At 43.6% G+C, this 22,760-nt stretch overlaps 1 protein-coding gene and 1 long non-coding RNA gene across 3 annotated transcripts; one reads left to right on the forward strand and one right to left on the reverse strand.

Moving 5' to 3' along the window:
• Window positions 1–1,140: 1,140 nt before the first annotated feature.
• On the reverse strand, window positions 1,141–2,570 carry LOC132449135 (gamma-crystallin M1-like). Its single transcript, XM_060040783.1, has 4 exons — window positions 2,468–2,570; window positions 2,063–2,314; window positions 1,674–1,949; window positions 1,141–1,173 (listed from the first exon to the last, which is right to left on the reverse strand). The coding sequence occupies exons 1-3, from the start codon at window positions 2,477–2,479 to the stop codon at window positions 1,674–1,676; spliced, it is 540 nt and encodes a 179-aa protein (XP_059896766.1). The 5' UTR covers window positions 2,480–2,570; the 3' UTR covers window positions 1,141–1,173.
• A 4,424-nt stretch (window positions 2,571–6,994) lies between these two features.
• LOC132449149 (uncharacterized) lies at window positions 6,995–10,327 on the forward strand. 2 transcript variants are annotated; one of them, XR_009523519.1, is made up of 3 exons: window positions 6,995–7,194; window positions 7,422–7,617; window positions 9,657–10,327. It is a non-coding gene; the product is annotated as an uncharacterized LOC132449149 (long non-coding RNA). The 2 variants fall into 2 exon arrangements; XR_009523520.1 differs by having other exon boundaries at window positions 6,996–7,194; window positions 9,693–10,327.
• Window positions 10,328–22,760: the final 12,433 nt, after the last annotated feature.

The raw sequence follows: 22,760 nt of genomic DNA on the forward strand, positions 1-22,760 counted from the left end.
CATCGCGATTTTGATTTGAATTTGATTAATCGTTCAGCCCTACCTCAGATTGAGCAGACTTGGTGCACTGAGATTTGACGCTTATCTTATCTGAGGCTGCAGACTGTTAAAGTCTGAGGCTGCAGACAACACCTTGTTCTTCATCCACTTGAACTTAACCTTTTTCAGTTTTTAGATAACCTCTTGCAGTTCTGATTACCTTCTTTGTTATTGCTTCCCAGTTGTCTACTCTGCGATGTGTGTCATGGTCTGGAATGTAATTTTGTCTTAGCTCTTCATAAACATTATTCAGATTCTTTGAAGTATAGCTTACATTAGTAATGAGTTCATGCAGCAGTTCGTTTGAGCATTGACCACTCAGCGTACCTTTCGAATCCTTAATGATAGTCTTCCACTGCAACTCATTGTGCAGTTCTTGGCTCTCTTTGGCTCTTCTCTTTGGCTCTTCTGAGGTAGTGGGGTTATCAGCTTCAGTGCCTTCAGTCATTTGTGGTTGTGCCTCTGTGCAGTGCTGCTTCATCTCATCAGTACCCGTCACCTTATTCGTCACTCTCAGGGGCTAGCTCCAAATCTTGATATTTTACTCGGTTGGGTTTGAATCAAATATTATCTTTAGCTTAGTAATTACCTCAGTACAGTGTAGCTTGCAATATTTTTTAGGAATTTGTTTTCAGCTGTATTTATCTTAAATTACTCTGAGTGATGAACAAATAAACGTACTACCTCTTGCAAAGGTAAGCTACCGACACATTAAACACTTGCTAAGTAACAGCAATACACTTTTAAAATCACAGTAATACAGTTTATTGATTTAGTGTAACCACCAATAAATGTAAGCTCAATATCAACACAATGTGAGTATCAATGCACTTCAATGAAATTAAATGAGAAAAGGTAGGTAAACATCAACTTGTATGAACATTTTACTAAAGTTTCAGTCTCTTGTGCACATAAGGTCTGTTGGTTGTAATCAACTGTTGTATGAAAGATGCAGAGGGATAGGCCTTTGGATGCCATTGGTTCAGAAAGTATGCCAACTCTTGGTTCAAAACTCAAGGTTGGCTTTAAAATGTTACTCTGGTCTTCTTTATGCTCAGTGGTCTTATTTCACTAAAAATAACAAGCAAGAAATCCAGCAAATTTAAGTGAGATCATGTTTTATTGATGATGAAACTAAAGAGTACCACAGTATAGAGATTTTTTAACAATATAAGACTGTGCCCATATTAGGAAAGATATGCTGCCTATGGCTAATGATCATTGCTAAAACCAACCGTGAATATCAGGATGGTCTCACAATGCTAAGGTGGAGGAACATTTAGAAGATACTCCGGCTAGGTGACAAATTGACAAATTGATCGGTTGAAATTGTTGATCAAATGGAGGCAGTGATCGTAATACACAGCTACACCTTCTCTGCCATTACAAAATCTGTGATTAACGGGATAGTTCTTCTTTGATAAACCTCAGGGGGATAGGCCTTTGGAAGCCTTGGTTCCGACATTAGGCCAACTCATGGAATCTCTCAGTGAGATCAGACGTTCAAAACACTCAAGGTCGGCTTTCAAATGTTGCGCTGATGGTCTTCTGTATGCTCAGTGGTCCTATTTCACAAATAATATGCAAGAAATTCAGCAAATGTAAGTTAGATCATGTTTTATTGATGAGAAAACTTAACACATGTCAGTGATACGCCTCATGCTCATGAACCTCTGGCCGCTCATGCCCATATCCCTGAAGCTCCTGTACTCTCCGGGCCTCATGTACATCATCCTGCCCTTGTAGTGGGGCTGCTCGTACATCAGCCAGTGGCCGTCCATCACGTGGCAGGACTGGCAGTCGGACATGCGGTAACGATCCTGAATGTTGTCACAGTCGTCCATCATCTCATTGGACTGACCACCGAAGTTCTCCCTCTCGTAGATCTTCATCCTGAACTGGCCTCTGTGCTGTAAGGCAGAGATTCAGAGAAAGAGTTTAAGCTGACTTATTAGCAAACAAAGTCAATTTAACAGTTTAATTTTGTTAGTGTAACAGTTGAACTGTTGGTGAGTTATCTTACAAAGGGGATCATTCTGCAGGACCTGATGTTGTCAAACATCATTCCCATGCTCTGCATGCGGTGCATATCGTTGTACTCTCCCCTCCTCATGAAGAACTGCTGGCCCATGTAGTTGTTCCTCTCATAGAGCATGAAGCAGCCGCTCTCCACCCTGCAGGACTGGCACCTGCTCATGTAGGAGGACATGTCGGAGCAGTCGCTCATGCACTCATAGGAGCGACCCTGGAAGTTCTTCTCCTCGTAGAAAGTGATCTGAAACAAATAATTTGTCAACCATGGTATATCTTTATAGAACATTGTGCTATAACTTATTGCTAATAACAAGTTTGCTACAATATTTAATATACAATATATTTATGTTCTTATATAAACACAAATCAATGGTTTATGTTAATATATCCTTACCTTGCCCATCATGATTGCGGTGGTGGTTTCTCAGGTCTCTCAGAGATCGGTTTGTGAACTGTTGGTCTACCTGTGTCAAGCCCCTACATTTATACCTGAACAGACCAAAAGACTGCATGACGGCCCCTATTGTTCAAACTACTGACTCATGACTCTTGACTAAATGTATTGTAGAAGCCCATTGAGAAGCTTCCCACATGCTCTTAACAGGGTCGAGCTTATTTAACGTATAGATGGATACTTCACGGAAAAACCTTAAGAGGATTCAAAATGAACTTGGAATTTTTCAATCCGGTCAGCTATTTTAAACTCTGAGAGACAGAGTCAACACATGTAACCATACTTTTTTTTTTTTTTTACAATAAAGCTTGCTGAGTAGGGCTGTCTAGTGGGACTTGACATTAAGCTTTTTAAGCCACTTCTGCGCTCAAGACTAACTTTTTGATTCTACTGGTGCACCTAACCTTTTTTTTTTTGGTGCACCAGCACAGAATTTCATTGCGTCGCCTTTAACAGCATAACGTCACCTTTTATCGCCCTCTATAGCTTTCATTTGACATGAATGTATTTTAAACAAGAATAATCAGGGCTCCAGACTAACTTTTTTAACTAGGAGCACTGTTTTCCCCAACTAAAAATTGTAGGGGCACAAACAGAACTTTTAGGGGCACACACCGTAAGTCAACATGCCAATGTGTTTTTTTTTTCCACTGTATTACTGATACATATTTTGATGATAGATGCAGAAATAACAATGTGCAGTTTCAATTTCAGTGTCGCATTTTATTGTGATTCTCATCTATTGCGACTGTTTCCACGTGCGTGCACGTTTACGTTCGACGAGCACGGAAGCGACAGTTTCACGGGAGTGCGCCCGCTTGTCGTGCCGCTTGACGGGAAGCTGCGCCTCTTCTCTGCCCGCTCGCCTCTCCATTGAGAATGCAGCAGGCACGACAAACACCTGCCGTATTAAAAGCCCTTTATGGCACATGAAGGCCTGACCGGGTTCGGGTACCCGGGGGTACTCGACGGGTGACCCTCACAATTTGGATGAAACAGATGAAAAATAATGTACTGTGTCGGACACGGGTGCGGGTCGGGATCGGAAGCCTGAACAGCGTGGGTCGGACACAGGATTTGCAATTGCAACAAGACTTCTCTGGTGCAGGATAAGTTATTCAGAAGCGACGCGGTCAACTAAAACCAGTGAATTATGTGCTTTTTTTGCACCAGGCCAAACACAACATAGTATAAAACCCCGGCGTTCCATCTAATGTGTTTAAAGGTCCCATGGCATGCTACTTTATGAATGCTTTAATGTAGATATTAGTGGGCCCCAAACACAGTATTTGAAGACGTTCCCAAAATTCAGCCGTGGTGCAGAATTACAGCCACTACGAGCCAGTCACACATTGAGCTTTCCCCAAACGCGCCATTTCGGTGTCTGGAGCTTTAATGCAAATGAGGAGGAGAGAGGTGGGTCAAGAAGGAGGTTGGGGGTGTGGCCCTTAGCAGCTTGCGGCCACGGTACCATGCGCTCTGTGTACAGTGGATGTGTGCGCCTCCATACGATATTATGAATCACCAATGACTGTGTCGGGTTCTCCGACGTCTCTGGTTCTTCCACGTCCACATCAATCTGAAGTAGACTGAACCACGACATGGAGGAGAAAGGGATTGTTGACTGCGGTTGTCTCCCGCCCGAGCCGCGCCGCCGAGGGACCACCGCCTCGGCAGCGCTTGGGCACCACCGCCTCCTGCAGCGGGCAGCACCGAGGCGGTGGTCCCTCGGCAGTGGGAAGCAGGGCTCAAGCGGGAGACATTCAGAGGCAACAATGCCTTTCTCCTCCATGTTGTGGTTCATGTACCTCAGGGTTTCAAAGCCAAAGTTCCTTTCCCCCAATTCCTTCTCAACTATGGCTGAGATAACCCCCACGGTTAACGCAAGTGTACAACACTTGCGTTACAGTGTGTGTAATCACACACACACACACACACACACACACACACACACACACACACACACACACACACACACACACACACACACACACACACACTAACACACACACACACACACACACACACACACACACACACACACACACACACACACACACACACACACGCACACACACACACGCACGTGGCACTCGCACGGTCGTATCTCATTGGTGGGCCAAATTCTCTGGGCTGGCAAGGCAGAGAAAGGGGAGGTGGCATCTCCCCTTATTTCGACATACGGGGAAAATTCCAAAATGGCTCGTCTGAGCTTCGTTTTTCAAAGGCGGGGCAGAATGCCTAGTGCTTGTTTTACACCATACAAAATGTCTAGCTACTGGGCTAGGATAGGAAGGCTAGGGATACTCAAATTAATGTTAGAAAACCTCAGAAAGTGACATTTTCATGCCATGGGATCTTTAATATTCCTTCGGGTGCGGGGCGTGTGTCGATATCAATTTATAGTGGGTCAGGCTGGGTGCGGAATGTATTTGCGCTACTGTCTGAACACGGGTCAATGCGGTTTTAAGTATTAGAGGTGCAGGTTTGCAAAATAAGTCCCGTGCAGGACTCTGGCACTGGCTCACTAGCCGCAAGTCGGAAGAACGAGTCAATAGTTTGCTCACAGAGACGTTTACGCACGCTTGATATCTAATCTCTATGACCCTCCCTCTCTACACATTAGCCGCTAACAGTGGCCATTCCCTAACCTTCTCACACTCATTGGCCTGCTGCAGATTCCGGAATCGTTGACGCGCCCTTCCCCTGTTAAATAAAAAAACAAAAAAGGGCACATTTTCAGTCACACAATCTCACATTTTGGTCGCAGAATGCAACCATTTGGTCACGGTCTGGAGCCCTGATAATGGTGCTTTCCAGGCAACCCTTAACCCGTGTTTTCACAACCTTCTACCTGTGCAAATGCCCTGGAACGGCGGGTAGTTCTCCCCTAAACAACATTGTGCTCCAACACTATTATTTATAATATTAAAACAATTCTATATGATAATTGTATTATCATATATTTATAGGTGAATATGCTGCAATTTTAATATGCTAACTCCAAATTTCGTTGTAACGAAAAGAGAGCTGAGCCGCAAGGCAAAGCTCTCGATCTACGGGTCGATCTTCGTTCCTATCCTCACCTATGGTCATGAGGGCTGGGTGATGACCGAAAGGACGAGATCGCGGGTACAAGCGGCCGAGATGAGTTTTCTCAGAAGGGTGGTTGGCGTCTCCCTTAGGGATAGGGTGAGAATCTCAGCCATCCGTGAGGAACTCGGATTAGAGCCGCTGCTCCTTTACTTAGAAAGGAGTCAGCTGAGGTGGTTCGGGCATCTGGTAAGGATGCCCACTGGGCGCCTTCCTTGGGAGGTGTTTCAGGCACGTCCAGTGGGGAGGAGACCTCGGGGAAGACCCAGGACTAGGTGGAGAGATTATATCTCAACACTGGCCTGGGAACGCCTCGGGATCCCCCCGTCAGAGTTGGTCAATGTGGCCCGGGAAAGGGAAGTCTGGGGCCCCCTGCTTGAGCTGCTCCCCCCGCGACCCGACCCCGGATAAGCGGAAGAAAATGAGATGAGATGAGACTCCAAATTAAAGAGTAAATCTTTTTACCGATACACCCTAAATATAGGGTAGCCTACAGATTAATAAAGGCCTGCAAGAGACGCATGTTATCCTACCAACAAAAGTAGCAAAATATAAACCTGGTGTGCAATGATCATGTTTTAAATAAAAAATTTGCTTATTAGATGGAAGACGGATCCGCGCTGTCCTTTAGGACAGATGGGTAGTTTTACATGCAGTGGGTTGTTTAACACGGCTGCCGTTTATTGCGTGTTCAAGTTTGTGCGTGTCGTGGGGTCTAGTTTATCGGGGGCTGATGGAACATAAGGCTTAGTATTTTAATGAAAAATAATTCTCTGTTTCAGTTACTGGCGCTCAGGTCGCTCGCAATTTTTACTCCGTTTCAGCAACGCTGGCACTCAGGTCGCTCGCAATTTTAAACAAACAAGCTAGTGGTGCAACGGATCAACCTTCACGGTTTGGGACGCAAGTGATCCACGGATCGGCTCACTATGCAAAAAAATAAAAGTTGTGCGTTCACGTGCTCGTCGATGTTTGAAGGATAATTCCGGTACTTGGCACATTGAGCCCCCTTTCTGGTTTGTGTAGCCCTGTACAAAAGCATATAAGTTACAGAGCATAAAAAATTATTTACAGTAGGAATAACATGTGCTTTAAAAAGGTTTATAAATAGAGTTCATAATAGTTAAAAATGTTTAAAATGTGTGCTGGTTAAAAGCATAAATATAAAATGTAGTTTATGAAGACTATTTACAGTTAAAAGATAAATTCATATAAAGGTCTTTAAGTTCATTAAGTCTGTAAAACATCTGTGATCCGAGAGAAAAGTAGAGAAGAAGAAGCGTGTGTGTACGTGTAAGCTAACCTGTTACCTGTCATATGTCAATCATTTCATTCCTGTTTTGTCTTTGGTTGTGTTAAGGCCTCACGAGCCAATCAGAGTAAAGTCACTGTGTAAGTGGCGGGATTAGTGGCGCAGGTTAGTGTGGGGAGTAGAGTAGTGAGGACTAGAGAAACAGACGCTATCGACCTGAGAGTTAAAGGAGGAGGCATCGCGGTGTGGGGAGCATTTAAGTTTTATCGTGGAGGTCGACAACTCGTGGTCCTGATATAAACTTGTGTGTGACTTGCAAGAGGTGAATATATATATGCCTGTATTTTGTGCTATATCTAACTGTTATAGTGAAAAGAGACTGGATGTGTTACACACGGTTAGCGACGTGCTCGCTAGCGGTAGCATTCGGTGCTAATGTGTCTGCATATCGTAGCTTTAACATTGTGACATTTCTGAAGCTAAAGCAAAGCTAATTTGACATGAGATAGCGTTTGATATTGCAGCTCAATTCGGATAATATGCTTTAAGGAGACGGACGTTGGAGAGAGAGAGAGAGACGGGTTTCCAACCGATGGCCCGGCTGTGCTGTGTTTTTCTTCCTTGTGACTTCGCCACCGTGCCATTGCCCGCTCGTGTGTTTGATTTGTGACCGCTAACGCCATTGCCATTATCATCGTGAGACTCATCCCCCTTCTCCTATCTCTACTAACAACACCCTGGATTCGTGAGTACTAACATACACATGCACGTGCTTTTATTTTGTGCTCAGCTCTTGAGTGAGGCGGCCATTACCGTTTTCAGGCCCCACAGCGCACAAGCTTCAATAAACAGGCCTGCAACGCTTTCAAATCTTATTTAATGTTGAGTTCATATGAATGTGTGTGTGGGACCACAGGTAAACTATTGCGTTTGGGAGTTGTTGTAAATTACTATTTGAAGGTACCTTAACAATTCTAAAAGTGATTATATTTATTTTCAAGTTTATTTTGAAAATCTTTTATTTCATTTATTCATTTGATGAATAAATACCTGTTAAGGGATTTTTGCATTTAAAGTACAGTTGTGGTGGTCATTATTAAAATAGCAAACATTATTAAGGGTACACAAAGTTGTAGTTTACTACAACGAGCCCAGGCCCAGTCCCATTGTATTAACCACTCTTGCTTATTTTAACTACATGGGACCTGGGTTACATTTGTCCAAGATGAAATATAGTGGTTGACACCGAAATGTTGACTATTGGTCCTGTCTCGGGTATTTGGCGCATTTTGAATCACCCCTGCCTGCTTTAGAAGGCTGGCTATTGACATTCACAAACCTGTCCTTAAACAATCCTAAACATTCGTTTTCAGAAATGTGCAACTCACCAAGAGGTTAGTGGTGTTTGTTGATTTGTATGTTTTCACCCGGGCAGCGTTAGGTGCACCAGGGCGACCTAGAAAAATTATATGTCGCAGCCTTAAATATTTTGGTTGCACTCTGGAGCCCTGTACTTGCCCTTTGGGCAAGTGTTACGTTTTATTTGCCCAATAACAAAACATACCTGCCCAAAATGAAAAATGTAGGCCTATTCATTTATTATTTATTGAATTATAATAATTTATTCAAATAAAAAACGTAACTAATATGGTTGCAAAGCTGTCAAACCAGCTAGCCCAACAGAAGAAACCCTAGGGCCTCAATTAATCAATTAATATATTCATATAGGGCCTACTACAGCAATCAGAATAGTAATCTATTTTTATAGATTTTTGGGGAGTATTTCAAACTATTAATTGCATCCCGATTCGATATAATGAAAAATGATCTGCAACTAATCACCTGTAGTAGGTAACAGCCCACCATTGGTAACTACTACAGCAATCAGAATGACAAAATGTATTTTTGTAGATTTTTGGTGAATATTTAAAACTATCAAAGGTCCCATGGCATGAAAATCTCACTTTGATTTTCTAACATAAATATGAGTTCCCCTAGCCTGCCTATGATCCCCCAATGGCTAAAACCTGCTTTCGGTGTAAACCGAGCACTAGGTATCCTTATCGCCTTTGAAATAATAGAAGCTCAACGGCGCTGATTTGGAATGTGGCCCCATATGTTGTCATAAGGGCCAAGCTACATCCCCTTTCTCTGCCATGCCCGCCCAGAGAATTTGGCCCGACAATGAGTTATTTGGATAACCGTTCTGCTGTTGGTGTAATGGCGCATAACACGTTGGTTCACTGACGTCTCTCATATTTCCAAAACGAGACTGTAGTGGGGGCAGTGTTTCCGCTAGAAGAAATTGGTGCCGGTCATATGACCGGGAAGGTTTAATTTTACCGGTCAAATTGGAAAAAAATCGGTCGGATATAATAACCGTGTTTATTGCACTTAAAAAAAAGTGCAGATGAACAAATATAATATAATGCAAGGCAAGGCATAAATAATAATAGCCTAAAACAATACATAGTAGGCTACCTACAGTAAAACAAACTGGCGCTTAACATTATAAAATGCAGACTGTAATGAAAATAATTAAATTAAAATCATTAAACTACAGTGTAACAAGAGAAGGGAGTATTTTAAAGTGGATAAGAAACAGTGAATTGCCGGCCGTGACTTGAACTAGGCCTACAGCATAAAATAAATAAAAACAATATTTTACTTCTTTCGATATTCGGCAGCTGTGAAGCGTGCCGTTGCTGAATTAAAGTCAAATGTATCGAGAGTGTCTCTGCTGCTTGCAATGCGCATAAGCCTTGTGACTCTTCCTTCCCCAAGGCGGCTTCGCTGAGCAGTCTTTATGCGGTTCTGCAGGGAGAAGCCTCTCTCCGCTGGCACACTGGAGACGGGGATAACACAGGCTACCTTTGCCAGTTTGACCCACTCTGGGAAGATTTCCGCGTAATCTCTTATGAGCATCTCGCAGGCCGATGAAAAATACAAGCCCCCGTAACTGCGGAGGGCTGTCATCATTGGGATGGCATCTCGCTTCGCGCTTGCGGCATCGATGAATGTGGTGGCTGTTGCCGAATCGTCCTCGCTTGCAATGTCTTGGCCAAAATGACCCAGCATGGTTTGGATTGCTGGTTCTGCATTCTCCCGAAGTGCTGAGGGAACGGAGGGACAATCGGTCTGTGTTTTTTTATTTTTAGCCAATAAACTAATTATTCCTTGGTTATTCCTCTGTGTCTCCAACGTTCATGTAACACTGTACAAATCAGTTTTGTTAGGCCTACATTAGCCTACTGTCTCGCTTTTCCTTATTGTCTGTCAGCAGCCTATTATGGCAACACGGACGTTTTTTACCACAATTTTGACGGTTACAGCATGGCCTAAAGCAGTGGTTCCCAACCTTTTTTCCTTGAGGACCCCCCTGCCAGGGTCCAAGACAAGCAAGGCCCCCCCAACCCTAACTCCGACCCACATACACACAAATAAAGAATAGAGTGATTAATTACAAACTTTGATTTGCAAAAATAAACAGCAGTTGTAGGCTTTTGTTCTTATTCTCCTGCTTTTACACTGTATATAGACACATGGACTCTCTCTCACACACACAGACACAGACACGCACACACAGACACACACACACACACACACACAGACACACACTGTATACAAATATGAACAGAAATTATAACTGCAAGGACATTTTACTATCTCTTTTCCTTTAACAACTGACAGGTGAGTGGACACACACACCTTCTTACATATAGCTCTGTCACAGATCTCATTCAGACAACAAAACAGGGGTAGTCTTTTGATATTCACATGCACATCATGTCAGTGAAGGTTGGGACACAGCTATACACGTTTATGTGTAATAATTACAAGAACAGTAAACATCAATAACAGTAAACAAGTTATTCCTTACGTTTTTTTACTCTGTGCCAGTTAATTAATTCATAAACTAATGGCTACCTTGCAGGGATTAAAATTAACTTTGTTTCACCACCGTCCCGGAACCGTCCCGAAAAACATTTTGAACCGTCCCGAATCGTCCCGAATTTTCCCATAAATCTTTTTTACAGTTTCAGTTGTTACTTACTGATAATATAATAAACACAAAACAGTATGTTGAGGAAATAGTAAGTTATTTGTAGATGACAAGGACCCACAGTCGCAGAACTGTGGTCTACGTGACCTTCTGCCAGTACTCCACCATTTAGTGACTGCCTTTATTGAGTTGTACTCGTCCAGAGGAGGGCCATGCATTGAGATTAGCATGAGGCTGGTCGGAGTGTCATTTGCTAGGTGAGACCTCCAGTCCGACTTCACCCGTTTCATGCACGAGAAACCACGCTCGCAGCAGGAGCTGCTCATGGGGAGGACAAGGCTGATCTCTGCTACCACCTGCATGTGCTGGAACTGACCGGCTCTTCCAATGGCACCCTGGATCAGCCTCTGCCACAGCACCTGAGAAAATGGGTTGAAAGTCTGTTCATCCTGCATGTTTTTATTTTGGGATTCTTTGTGGACCTAAGCACACTGAGCTGCAATCTACTTGTAGGAAATGTGCTATTTAAGTACAATGTTGCTGTTAGTGGGGAGGAAACCCCTGGAGGATCACTCACCTGGGAATCGAGATGCCTGTAGCGACGGGCAACCAGGATCTTGAGGTCAAGCCACTCTCGCCTTGCTGCATCCTCAGATACAAAGTCCTTGCATGGCTCCAGGACTGGGCGGAAATGCTCCATGATGACATTTAGTTCATCTGTGCCAAATGTAGCCAGGGCGGTGGTGTCTTCTGGCCAGCTGGATAAGTCGAATAGTTTTCAGAATGCCAGTCTCGAGACTCTCGTAACGCTCTGACACAAACTCACAGAAGCTGTTGGTGAGGCGAAGCTTGATGTTGTTAAAGATGTCATCATCGGTGCTGGTCCTGTTGATCTCAACCCCTTGCCAGTTGGATCCAGTCCCAACTTCGGTCAGGAACCGCTGCAGCCTTGGGCCTGGGTTTGTCTGCATTACATGAACAAACATTTATAATAATTTCATCACCAAAAACCACAATTCAATCATACAACTCTGACTTTTAGCTGTTACAGCCTAAATTTAATATGCAATAATGTAAAATAAGGGAACATTGTTCCTCACCTGCATAGCTACAAAAAACATGCATGTAGTCTGCAGCCCATCCGAGACCATCTGGAGTGTGAGGCCGTCTTTCTGAAACAAGAGGCTGAGCTGCTTCAGTTCGTCCAGCATGAGGTGGATGAAGAGGAGTGCTGTACTGCTTCAGAGACTTCAGCATAAGCTTTGCCCTCCCCTTCATGGCTGCACTCGCTTCCCTGTCATGGGGATCACTGGCGTGGTTCTCAAAGTGTACAAGCAGAGGCTTGTAGTTCCTCATGAGGACCTCCAGGGCATGCGATGTGTGTGGTAGCCAGCGGGTACCTGCAATCAGACAGCAGAGATTAGACATTCAGTTTCACTTTGGTTTTAATTCATCATTATCATCAACATTGATATTATTTTATGCTGTTATTTATTTTTAGTGCTCATGACATCTGTCTTACACCGGGATTCCACCGGACGCGTACGCGCCGCGGAACGGCTGCGTCCTCTGCCCTGCGTCCATTCCTACCGGGCGTGTAACGGCAGCGTAGCGCTGCCTTGCGAGACAGCCGCATTCACGCGAGATCACGAGATCACGCGATAATCCTAAACCTAATGTACTCACCTTCCACTCCCAAAACTATTGCAATTAAATGCCACGCTTTGTACATAAATGACTTCATGTTGCTGAACTTCGACTGAGTCTCTCGTCGTCCATGTTGCCGACCCTCTGAGACCCTTTGATTGATTGACTGCTGACCTGGTGCCACCGGTCATGACGTAATAATGTTGATGTGAAGTTACATGTGCTGAGTATTGTTTTATTTTGAAAATTGACCGGATGCTCTATGGCTTTTACTTTTCACTTCCTGCCCGGCTCGACCTGCTCTGTCGAAATTGACGCGGTTTAGCAGCGGCTCGCGGCAAAAATAGAATTGGTCGGAAAGATAGCGCCGCGGCGCAGCACGTCGCTCCTGGGACGCTGCTGAAACGTTCCGCGGCGCGCCCGGTGGAAATGGTCTCATTGATTATAGTGGAAGCGATCAGCAGCGGTGACCGCGGCGCAGCCGTCCCGCGGCGCGTACGCCTCCGGTGGAATCAAGCCTTTAGACTACAGTTGAAAACTAGCCCCCCTGGCTGTCTGAACCGGCATATTTACAAATCTTACAGTAATGTTCATTAATGTGCACTGTCTCCTATTAAAATACACTGTCTCAATTAAGAATAAAATATAACAAACAGATCTTTATCATATTAATACCTTCGGTGTTCCCTGGCCTGAGAATGGAGACCTCCATCGCCTTGCTGATCTCTTCCAGCTCCCGTGACGCCTTAGAAGAGACTGTGTAATGTTTGTGGATGATACGTAGCAGCTCGTTTAGTTCCTTCAGCTTGGGAAGCTGTTTCAAACAGTCGAGCGCAGTCAGCTCCAGCCGATGAGCGACGCACCATATCGCCACTAGGGAGGGGCACAGGTGCTTTAGTCTGGCTGTGACTCCGTTGTTCACTCCCAGCATTACGGAAGCGCCATCACATCCAAACCCCACAAGACGCAGCTTCAGGTCCTCCTCTTGAACCCCAACCTTGGAGATAAAGTTGGAATTTTTAAAAGATTTAGCATCATTACATTAGGTTATAATATGAATACAATAGAGGCATGCATTCTTTCATTCATACATTCAAAAGTAAACAAAACCACCTACCACTTTCAGCCCTTTCAGAATGGCATCCAAAATGCCCTGGCTATGGGTGTGATCCAGGGTAACAATCTGGATAAACCGGTTCACTGGTTTGCCATCCACGAGGTAGGTGCAGTAGATCATCTCCTGATCCTTAACCGAACGGTCAACTGAGGAGTCAGACATGACGGAGAAGAACCTGGCTGCTTGCAACTCCTCCTTGAGGTCCTCAATGAAGCATGAGGCTATGACTTCAACAAAGGTGTTGCAGGCCACATTGTTGTGATAGGTTGAGCCAAGGTCGAGGCCATTGGTTTTGTGAAGCATCATCAGCTTGGGGAAAAGGGTGAATGGCTGCTCTTCTTTTGCAATGAAGTAGGCAATGTTGAATAGTTTAACCATCTTGTCCTGCACAGCTGCCTCCATCCTGTCAAAGGCTGACACTATTTCCCCCCCCACTGGATATTCTCTAGCTTGCAAGGGTTCTGCTGCCGATTTGTGGAGCGCTGTGGCTACATGCTCCTTAATCGTCTTCACCCTGACTTTTTCTCCTGTGACGCCATTGAACAGGCTGTTCCCCCTGGCCTGGGTTGGACAGCTCCGACAGGTCTTGCAGTACATCAGTTCCGCATCTGCATCCCAGTCAGTGAAAGCGTAATCTTTTTTCCACTCTGGAAGGAACTTTCTCTTCCTTTTTGCCTCATAGGAGCTTCCTTGTTTCTGTAGAAAATAAGAAATGTTGATGTTGATTAATAAAGGATTAATCAACCAAATTGTCAAAAACACAACAGCCTACTAAACCCTAAAAGAAAATAAATACAAATCTTCCAACGGCTAGCATTACACTGACATATGATATGCAGTTGGTATACTTGTTAGGATTTAGAACCACAAAATATGGTTTTGATATGATCTAGCAATGCTCCTGCCTCGAAAGTAGGCTTTACATGAGTTTCATTTTAACAAACATTATTTCGTGGTGCGTAAATCCGGGGCAGAATCCGTCTGTGCTTAGTGAGTGGGTCTCCACCCTCGTTATAATATTTCATAATAAAGTATAATAATAATAAATCAGGTGTTTATAAGCCGAAATAACGATAATACACATAGATTTAGAGCTGCGATAATATTTCTGCTAACGACTGCCATTTAAAGAAATAGGTAGGAATAGCCCTGCTAAAGTCAACTTTGACAGTCTACCAGTTTTGTTGATGGTGGATAACCAGTATAATTAAATTACACTGTTGAAACAAGGTAATAACACACCTAAACTGTCTCTTAAACTGGCATCGTTAGCCACTAAAAGCTTTCTGCCACGAGACTCGCGGGCATCGTCGTTGCCGGGAATGGTGGTGGTGATTCTGTAGTTAACGTTAGCTTACCTCAGGCTCTCTGGGACAAGGTGGGTCGCCAGCATTTCCATATTGTACTGGGTGGCTGGGGCCTGGCTGTGCTATGTTCTGGGGCTGGGCACATTCAGATTGCTGCTCTTTCGGCTTCAACCAGCGCAACATCGTGTCTCGTCGAGAGTAGAGCGCCACCAGTGATCCTCGTGTCGTCTCAGCTCGAACGGACGCACTGCTCGAGCAGCGCGAGGCGAGGCCTATGCACGCCTTTTTCGCGGCACGGTCCGCGCGATTACACTGCCCGAGGTAAATTACCTGCTTGAGCTAGAACCCCAATTTACCCCCCCGGACCCTACACACATTGGAGTTTTATTTTTATTATTTTTTTTGCGGGGGGGGGGGGGGGGGGGGGGGGGGGGGCGGTTGCGCTGTCTCAAAAGAGACAACGCAGCATATCATCATGAGCAGTTCAAACTGAAAAGAAAGAAATCCGCTAGCTGCTGATCATGTAAGAGAAGGTGATGCAGTCGCATTAAACAAAGATGTTGAAAGATGGTGCGATCAGAGGAACTGTCCTTACGAGGCTTTTGTCGGGATAAAAAACAAGTGGTCAGCAAAATAAAGAATAGGCCTATGTTGTGTTTTTGCACTTGTAAATAGTTGACCGTGCTTGTAGCCTACACTCAGATGTGAACTCATTCTAAAGTCCTGGTGGACATCAAGTCTGTTTCTGGCTTTTGTTTTTATTGTCACAAGGGCACTGAATGCTGTCTCAGACAGGTATGTAGTGCTGAATGGCAGAATAACCCTCCTTACTGCGTGTTTGGCCAGTCTGGGAGCAACAGCTTGTCCTTTGACAATCCAAAACTTTTTGAATCCGTTCTCCTGTAAGTAAAAATATACTTTTTTTTTGTTTTTATTAATCTTAACTATTATGCTTTTTCGACTTTTATGACCTATAAACGTTGTTATAATGATTGATAGTCAAGTTTAACCATACCAAAGTTTCAAATAATGACGTACATGCATTTCGAAGTATTCCCTGCTGACAGTCTGGGGTGGCTGTGCAGAGCGCTAAACACTCGGGACAACGTTTGCTATTCACTTGTTCACATTTCCGGGAAATCATCTACGTAGAGCACTCCTGCCGCGCCCCCATATGCCAAATCTGCCTGCGCGCGCGCGCTTTAAGGAAGGTAACCAATCACAACGGAGTTGGGTTGGCAGGAGGGGGGCGAGGGGGCGGAGAAGGACGAAACCGAGCGTTGACAGAGAATGCTGAAAGCGCCCAGATGAGTTTCCCGAAAATCGACATCGTTTTTTGGTTGTAGGCAGACAATGGAAATGAATGTCAACAACACAGCCATGGAAAACACTCAAATAAATACCATCCTGATGAAAACTTAACAATTATCAATAATAAAGTGCTTAACAAAAATCAAGTGTTCCAAAAACATGTGCAAAGTGTAAAATGTAAACATATAGAAACCTGAGACCCGAGAAGAAATATCTACTATATATTTTTTACGGCAAGTTCAGTGCAAAAAAGTTCACCCTCTGGTGAATAACTTTATTTTTAAATATATGCAGTGTTTAGTAAACATAGAAGAAATTCAAGTAAAACTGAGGTAGACTTAACTCTTACATCTGTAACATCTAAACTATTCATTTTATTGAAAAACAAATCAAAGAGGCATTCGGCCTTCTTTGTTATTTGGATAACCATTCTGGTGTTGGTGTTATGGCGTTCTTTGACGTCTCTGGTATTTCCACAACAATACTGTAGTTGGGGTAATCTCAACCCTAACCCTAACCCTAGCCATCGTCCGGCAGCGTGCGGTTAAGTTTACTTCAGATTGATGTGGAAGAACCAGAGACCAGGGTGTCCGCGCGGTAGTAAAAGGTAGTAAAATATCAAATTTAAAATTAAGGCCCTTGTTTCAGTAACTGAAACACGAAACAGTCGCATATTAAAAAAATAAAAACTCTGCAGGTTGGTACCAGCACGTCTAAATGAAAAATGAAAGGTAAAAGAAACGGCTGCTGCTTCGACCATGAAGGAAAAGTTGTTTGAAAAATAGGTTTTGCTTATTGATGAGGGCTTCATGATAATTTGTATATTTTACTTTACCCTCATATTTAATTTGCGGTAGTGCAGTGTATCATCCCGCCCGCCCGCACCCGCAAATGCACCTCTATTCCCGCCTGCACCCGCAATGAGCTTTCATATTTTGTCCCGCGCCGCACTATTTTGCGTCACATCCCGCGGGACCTCGGCGGGAGTGCAGACCTCTACTCTCTGTCGTTGTAGCAGCAGCAGCACTAGGACTACAGGGATTGCGGCAGTGTCACATTTATACCTTATAGTAAGTGGTGCTTTGCATACCCCCCTGCCCCGCTGCTTGTTGTCGTGTTGGTAGTAAAAGATATTGTGGAGTAGGGCTGCACAATATATCGAATTTTATCGCAATGACGATATTGGCGTCTCACGATGACACGTAGTGAGTGTTCTCGCGATATTTTTGCGATATTTTTTTTTTAATAATGCATCCGCAAAAAAAGAAACGAGCCCCGCCCATGCAGTATACCTCTACCTCCGCTGCAAAGCAAACCAAGCGCTCCCTGTACACCTGTCTGCGACTGCGTGAGTCCATCCTGCACACAGCGGCGCAAAGCCGGAAAAAGTGTGGGGGGGGGGGGGGGCGTGGCCTCGCGGCAATTTGCCGCTGAGCACAGTAGGGCTGTCACTTTTTATTCGAAGTTCGAATATTCGTTCGAAGGTGGGGTGAAAAGTTCGAATTCGAAGTGTAATTCTCCATTCGAACTGTAAAAATGCGCTATAAAGAAGAGAGCGGCGAGTGGCTTTTCCTCAATAAAGCGGCCCTCCTGGATCCCCGCTTCTCCCGGTTAGTCCACCTTTCCCCTGCACAGAAACATCTCGTGACTGAAAGCCTCTCACACGAGCTCATTGAAACGGAGACCGACACTGATCGCACACGACAGGGAGAAAAGTCCGCTGCTGCGCTGGGCGCGATGGGCAGCCTGTAGCGGCTGCAGCTGCAGCGGTAACGGAGAGCTGCGAGACTACTTGTAATTTTCTTTACAAGTACAAAAGAGCAGCATGCCGTGTTGGAGGTCGGCCTCACAGATTGTTCGTTTATATAGGCTGTGTGTGCCATGGACGACATGCGCTCCGCATATCGCGCTCCGAGCAGTTATTGTTAATGCGTAAAAGACAGCCGCACTTGTGTGTCGGAGCTTCCTCTTGTTGTGTTTACAAATGTGTTATCAAAGATGTGTTTTTATCCTGTGCTGTTATGAATTCAGTAGGTATACGTGATTTCCACAAGAAGTAAAAAGAAACACGACAACAGTTGTTGTCGTGTTTCTTTTTTTTTTTTTTTTTAATAGTTCTATGGGGGGGGGGGTCGAATGTATTCGAATGTATTCGAATTAATTATGGACATTCGAAATTCGTTCGAATTTCATTTTTGGAAAAAGTGACAGCCCTAGAGCACAGTGTCTGGCTCCTACCAATAGGGGGTGTTAGAAATTCTTTTTTTTTCAATGAATAATCGTGATATCAATATTGATCAAAATAATCGTGATAATCATTTTGGCAATAATCGTGCAGCTCTATTGTGGAGGTAGTAAAAGGTAGTAAATTCATCTCTGATTCCTGCATATACCTTGGAGACGTCGGAGAACCCGACGCAGTCGTTTGAGATCCAGAATATCGTCTGGAGGCGCACACAGCTTTGGCCGTGATAATATACATGATATGATATAGATATTTATTTATGATATGATATTATTTCGATATAGAGCTCCTGGACTGAATATTTACAAAACACGGGCAAAGGCTGTGTGCGCCTCGCCATTGCGATGCGTCCACTTGTCACAGCGCATGGTTCCGTGGCCGCAAGCTGCTCAGGGCCACACCCCCACCCTCCTCCTTGACCCGCCTCTCTCCTCCTCATTTGCATTAAAGCTACAGACACCGGAACGGCACGTTTTGGGAAAGCTCAATATGCCACTGGCTCGTCGTGGCTGTAATTCTGCAACAAGGCTGAATTTCGGGAACGTCTTCAAATACTGTGCTAGGGGCCCCATAATATATATATTAAAGCATCCATCAAGTAGCATGCCATGGGACCTTTAATTGCATCCTGATTCGCTATAATGCAGCATAGAAGCAATCAGCAAATGCCCCCTGTAGCAAATGGCAGCCTACCATTGCAAGTACTACAGCAATCAGAATAAGAAAATGTTTTTCTATTTATTTGTGATTTCTTTCCTGAAACAACTCCATGGTAAAGTCTATGCCACCAGTCTGGAGTGTAATTTGTGTACGGTCCCTAAAACAGAAGTAGCTAGAACTTAGATTTAAGTGTTTTCTCGCACAGATTTCGATAGCAACTAATGTCGTTAGGTTTTTTGCCGATACGGTGTCCTAAACTGTCAACATACTACACCTGTAATATAGTGAAATTGTGTTGATGAATCAGATTGCGGGGAAGTCAAAACCACAATCGGTCAACTTTTATCTGCTGTCATGACTGACCCACGGAAACTTCTCGTCCCACTTATTAAGAAGTTCCTTTCTTTGCCTTTCTTATCCTGGCGTTGTCTAATTTTCAGGTCTTTATTTTTTTATTTGCGTTACATTTACTTCGCACATGGGCAGTTTTCGGAGTCTGAAGGAACATAACGAAAGGGACTCTTTTTCTTCTACTCAATCTGTGGCGTTAGGCTTTACGGAAGTGACTGAACACAAATTATTGTTATGATTCTTATTTTCCTGTTTCACCAAAAACCGATGCACAGCGCTGTAGAAAGCTCCGCTCCCACGATATAGGAGGACGTTTACTTTGTAGTCATATTTAGCGTATTTAAAAGCAAATAATCAGTTGCCCAGTTGACATGTAGTTTGGGCAACTACATGTCACATTTTAGTTGCCCAATCACAGAGGTCACCTGACCTTGTGAGGGCCACTATGATGTCATTGGCTGTAAATCATGGCTGCTCCCTAATGTTGAAGTTGTTAAAAGAATAAATATTGAATGGTGACTAGGTTTGAAGTTATGTCACCGTACTAGTAAAGAATGGACTTGTGCAACCTGACTTTCACTATCCTTTCCTATTTTGGTGAACAATAGGGCTGTTATGATATGCGTATCGAAACCGAAATCGCGACACTCTGAGCCAAAAACCTGTCTCGCGGTGTGAGGATGCAGGAGTGCGACACTCCCTTTCTATCTCCCATTATCCTTCCAGTCCAGATCAAGCCACATGATATGAGCTGTTAGTGCCAGGGTTCTGTTGTCCGCTCCTCTTATCGATGCCGTAAGTCTGCGACGAGATGCCCTTGCTGTGAAAACAGCGCTCTGTGGCTACGGTGGATTGCATTTCTCCACAGCCTGCAAAGTCCTCGTATGCGAACTGAACAACATTTATCCAGAGTGGGCCAAGCACGCAAAAATAGCCTGCGTGATCCCTGTCTCTAGTGTTTTGTTTGCTTTGACTGGCAGTTGGTCTGCTTATAGGTCGGAATGAAGCGGCCATCGAATCTTGACAGGCTGGGTACTTAATTCTTACACACAATGGAAAACGAAACCTATGCAGGTCACTTTGACCGGCACCGTTTTTTTCTAGTGGCAACGCTAGGTTAGTGTTACCAAACTATTCTAGTTATTTATTCATTTAGCTGTACCCTAATATTATTCTTTCTGTTCTAATCTATTCAGTGTTCCAAATTATTTATTATTAAATGTTACATTAAGTTAATTGTTATGTAACTTAATATAACTTAAAATGCTTCTTCAATTTAAAAGAATTGGGGGATGTGTCGAACCGTGGGTGAAAAATCATGATACAAACCGAATCGTGAGTTGGTGTATCATTACAGCCCTAGTGACCAAGCTAGGCAAAGACATCTGGACATTGGGATAAGTTATTTTATTTATTGTTTACGTAAAATATAAGTAATATTTAATCAGTTTTCTTTTGTTCATCGTTGTTTTCCCATTGGAAGGTATTGCTCTATTTCAGTTTGTTTGTTTGCCTCTTTTCTTATCCGTCACTATCTTGCCTGCTGATTGCTGCAACAGAGTTTATACAGCGTTAATACCATTCCCACCTATTAGAAAACAAACTGCAGCAGACGGTGGGCACAAGATTTTCCGACCTTTATTGATTTGTTTTCATTTTATTTCGTTTTCGGAAGATCCATGTATTTTGTGTTTGAATTAATATTTTGTTTTTTTAATCTTAAATTAGTTGGAGTTAACGCTCAGATAATGTAATCAATACAATCAAGCTTAGAGGCACCAAATCTATGTGCATACTCACAATTGCCAAGACTAATTCTTATTTTTGGATACAATTTGAACACATTTCACTGCTATAGTAACACTGCCACTGTCTTTTGGAATCAATCTTTATCGGTTGGTAAAGAGCATGTGGACAAATTAACAGGGAATTCCATAAAAGTACTACAAATTGTCTTGTGCTTATGCAAAATGTAGAATCAGCATAACAAAGTGATTTTGATAATTGAAACGAAACGGATATTTTAGTGAAGCAAGGGGAGACATACAATGGTTAGATCACCCATACCGGCATTGGTGATTAAGATCTTCGTTTTCATATTGAACTGTATCACTTCTGAAGCGGAGGTAGTCTCGTGAGAATACCTCCGGCTCCCTTTCGGAAAACATTAAAATAATGCTTGGATTAATCAACAGTCACTCGAGGGAGTTGACCATCAAGAGTACCAGTCTAGAGTTTTTTTTAACAATGTAAGGCTGTGCCCTTATTAGGAAATAAATGGCTACCCATTCAGGCCATTGATAAAATCAACCCCTGAATATCAGGATGATCTTACGAGGCTAAGGTGGGGGAACCTAGAAGATACCCTGGCTATTCCGAAATTAAAGATGACAAATAAATTGGTTGGAAATTATGATTATGGAGATGCAGCGATGGTGCAAACCATTGGTGCAAACGACATTTAAAATAATGCTACACCTTCTCTACCATTGCACATTCTGTGATTAACGTGATAAACCTCAGAGGATAGACGTTTGGAAGCCTTGGTTCTGACTAAGGATGCACCGATTTTTCGGCCACCGAAACCCGACCGAAACAGAAATTTGTGATGACGCAAACAAAAAGCGCGGCCAGCACACGCTTGTCTGGAATCTGGTTAAGCGCCAGTATCTGTGGTGTCGACGTTTTCAATGTTTCTGAGAAAGACCCACGTATAGCGATTTGCAAAAATTGCAATGCCTTGATTTTAATGAAGTTAGTACACAGTCATAGCCATAAATGCAATGGTACTAGGGTTGCCGCGTGTTGACATTTTCACACCGAGTAATATACTCGTGTCAACACCGGTATATAAACGGTATAAACGTTGAAACTAGGTCAACCGCCATCTTCTCCGTCAACTCTCCTCTCACACTCGGTGACAGCGTCTGGCAGCGCGTAAATTCTCGGTGCGGCGTCTTATAACGTTCTATATATAATAGTATAATATAATTTTATAGATAATATCACGGCCAAAAGCTCTGTGCGCCTCCAGATGGCTGTAGCGTGGGGAGCTCTCGTAGGGATTGGGCTTCGGGGGGTTTGTTTACTGGCGTTGCTATGGTTACCGGTCTTGTGCGTTCCAACGCTTTTAGGTAGCCTTTCTATCAGTTTAAAAAATAAAACAGTGCAAAGACAAACTGCCGAACTTTTTTTTTTAATCAAATAGGCCTAAAGATGACGTCGAATTTCTTTTTATTACTGAAAA

The sequence above is a fragment of the Gadus macrocephalus genome, chromosome 20 (assembly GCF_031168955.1).
Source record: "Gadus macrocephalus chromosome 20, ASM3116895v1".
In the NCBI taxonomy this organism is placed as follows: Eukaryota; Metazoa; Chordata; class Actinopteri; order Gadiformes; family Gadidae; genus Gadus; species Gadus macrocephalus.

Excerpts from the sequence above, each read along its gene's own strand:
- LOC132449135 (XM_060040783.1), bottom strand. Across the intron at positions 1,950-2,062 it reads CCTGCAGAATGATCCCCTTT|CACAGAGGCCAGTTCAGGAT; the intron begins GTAAGATAACTC and ends TCTGCCTTACAG.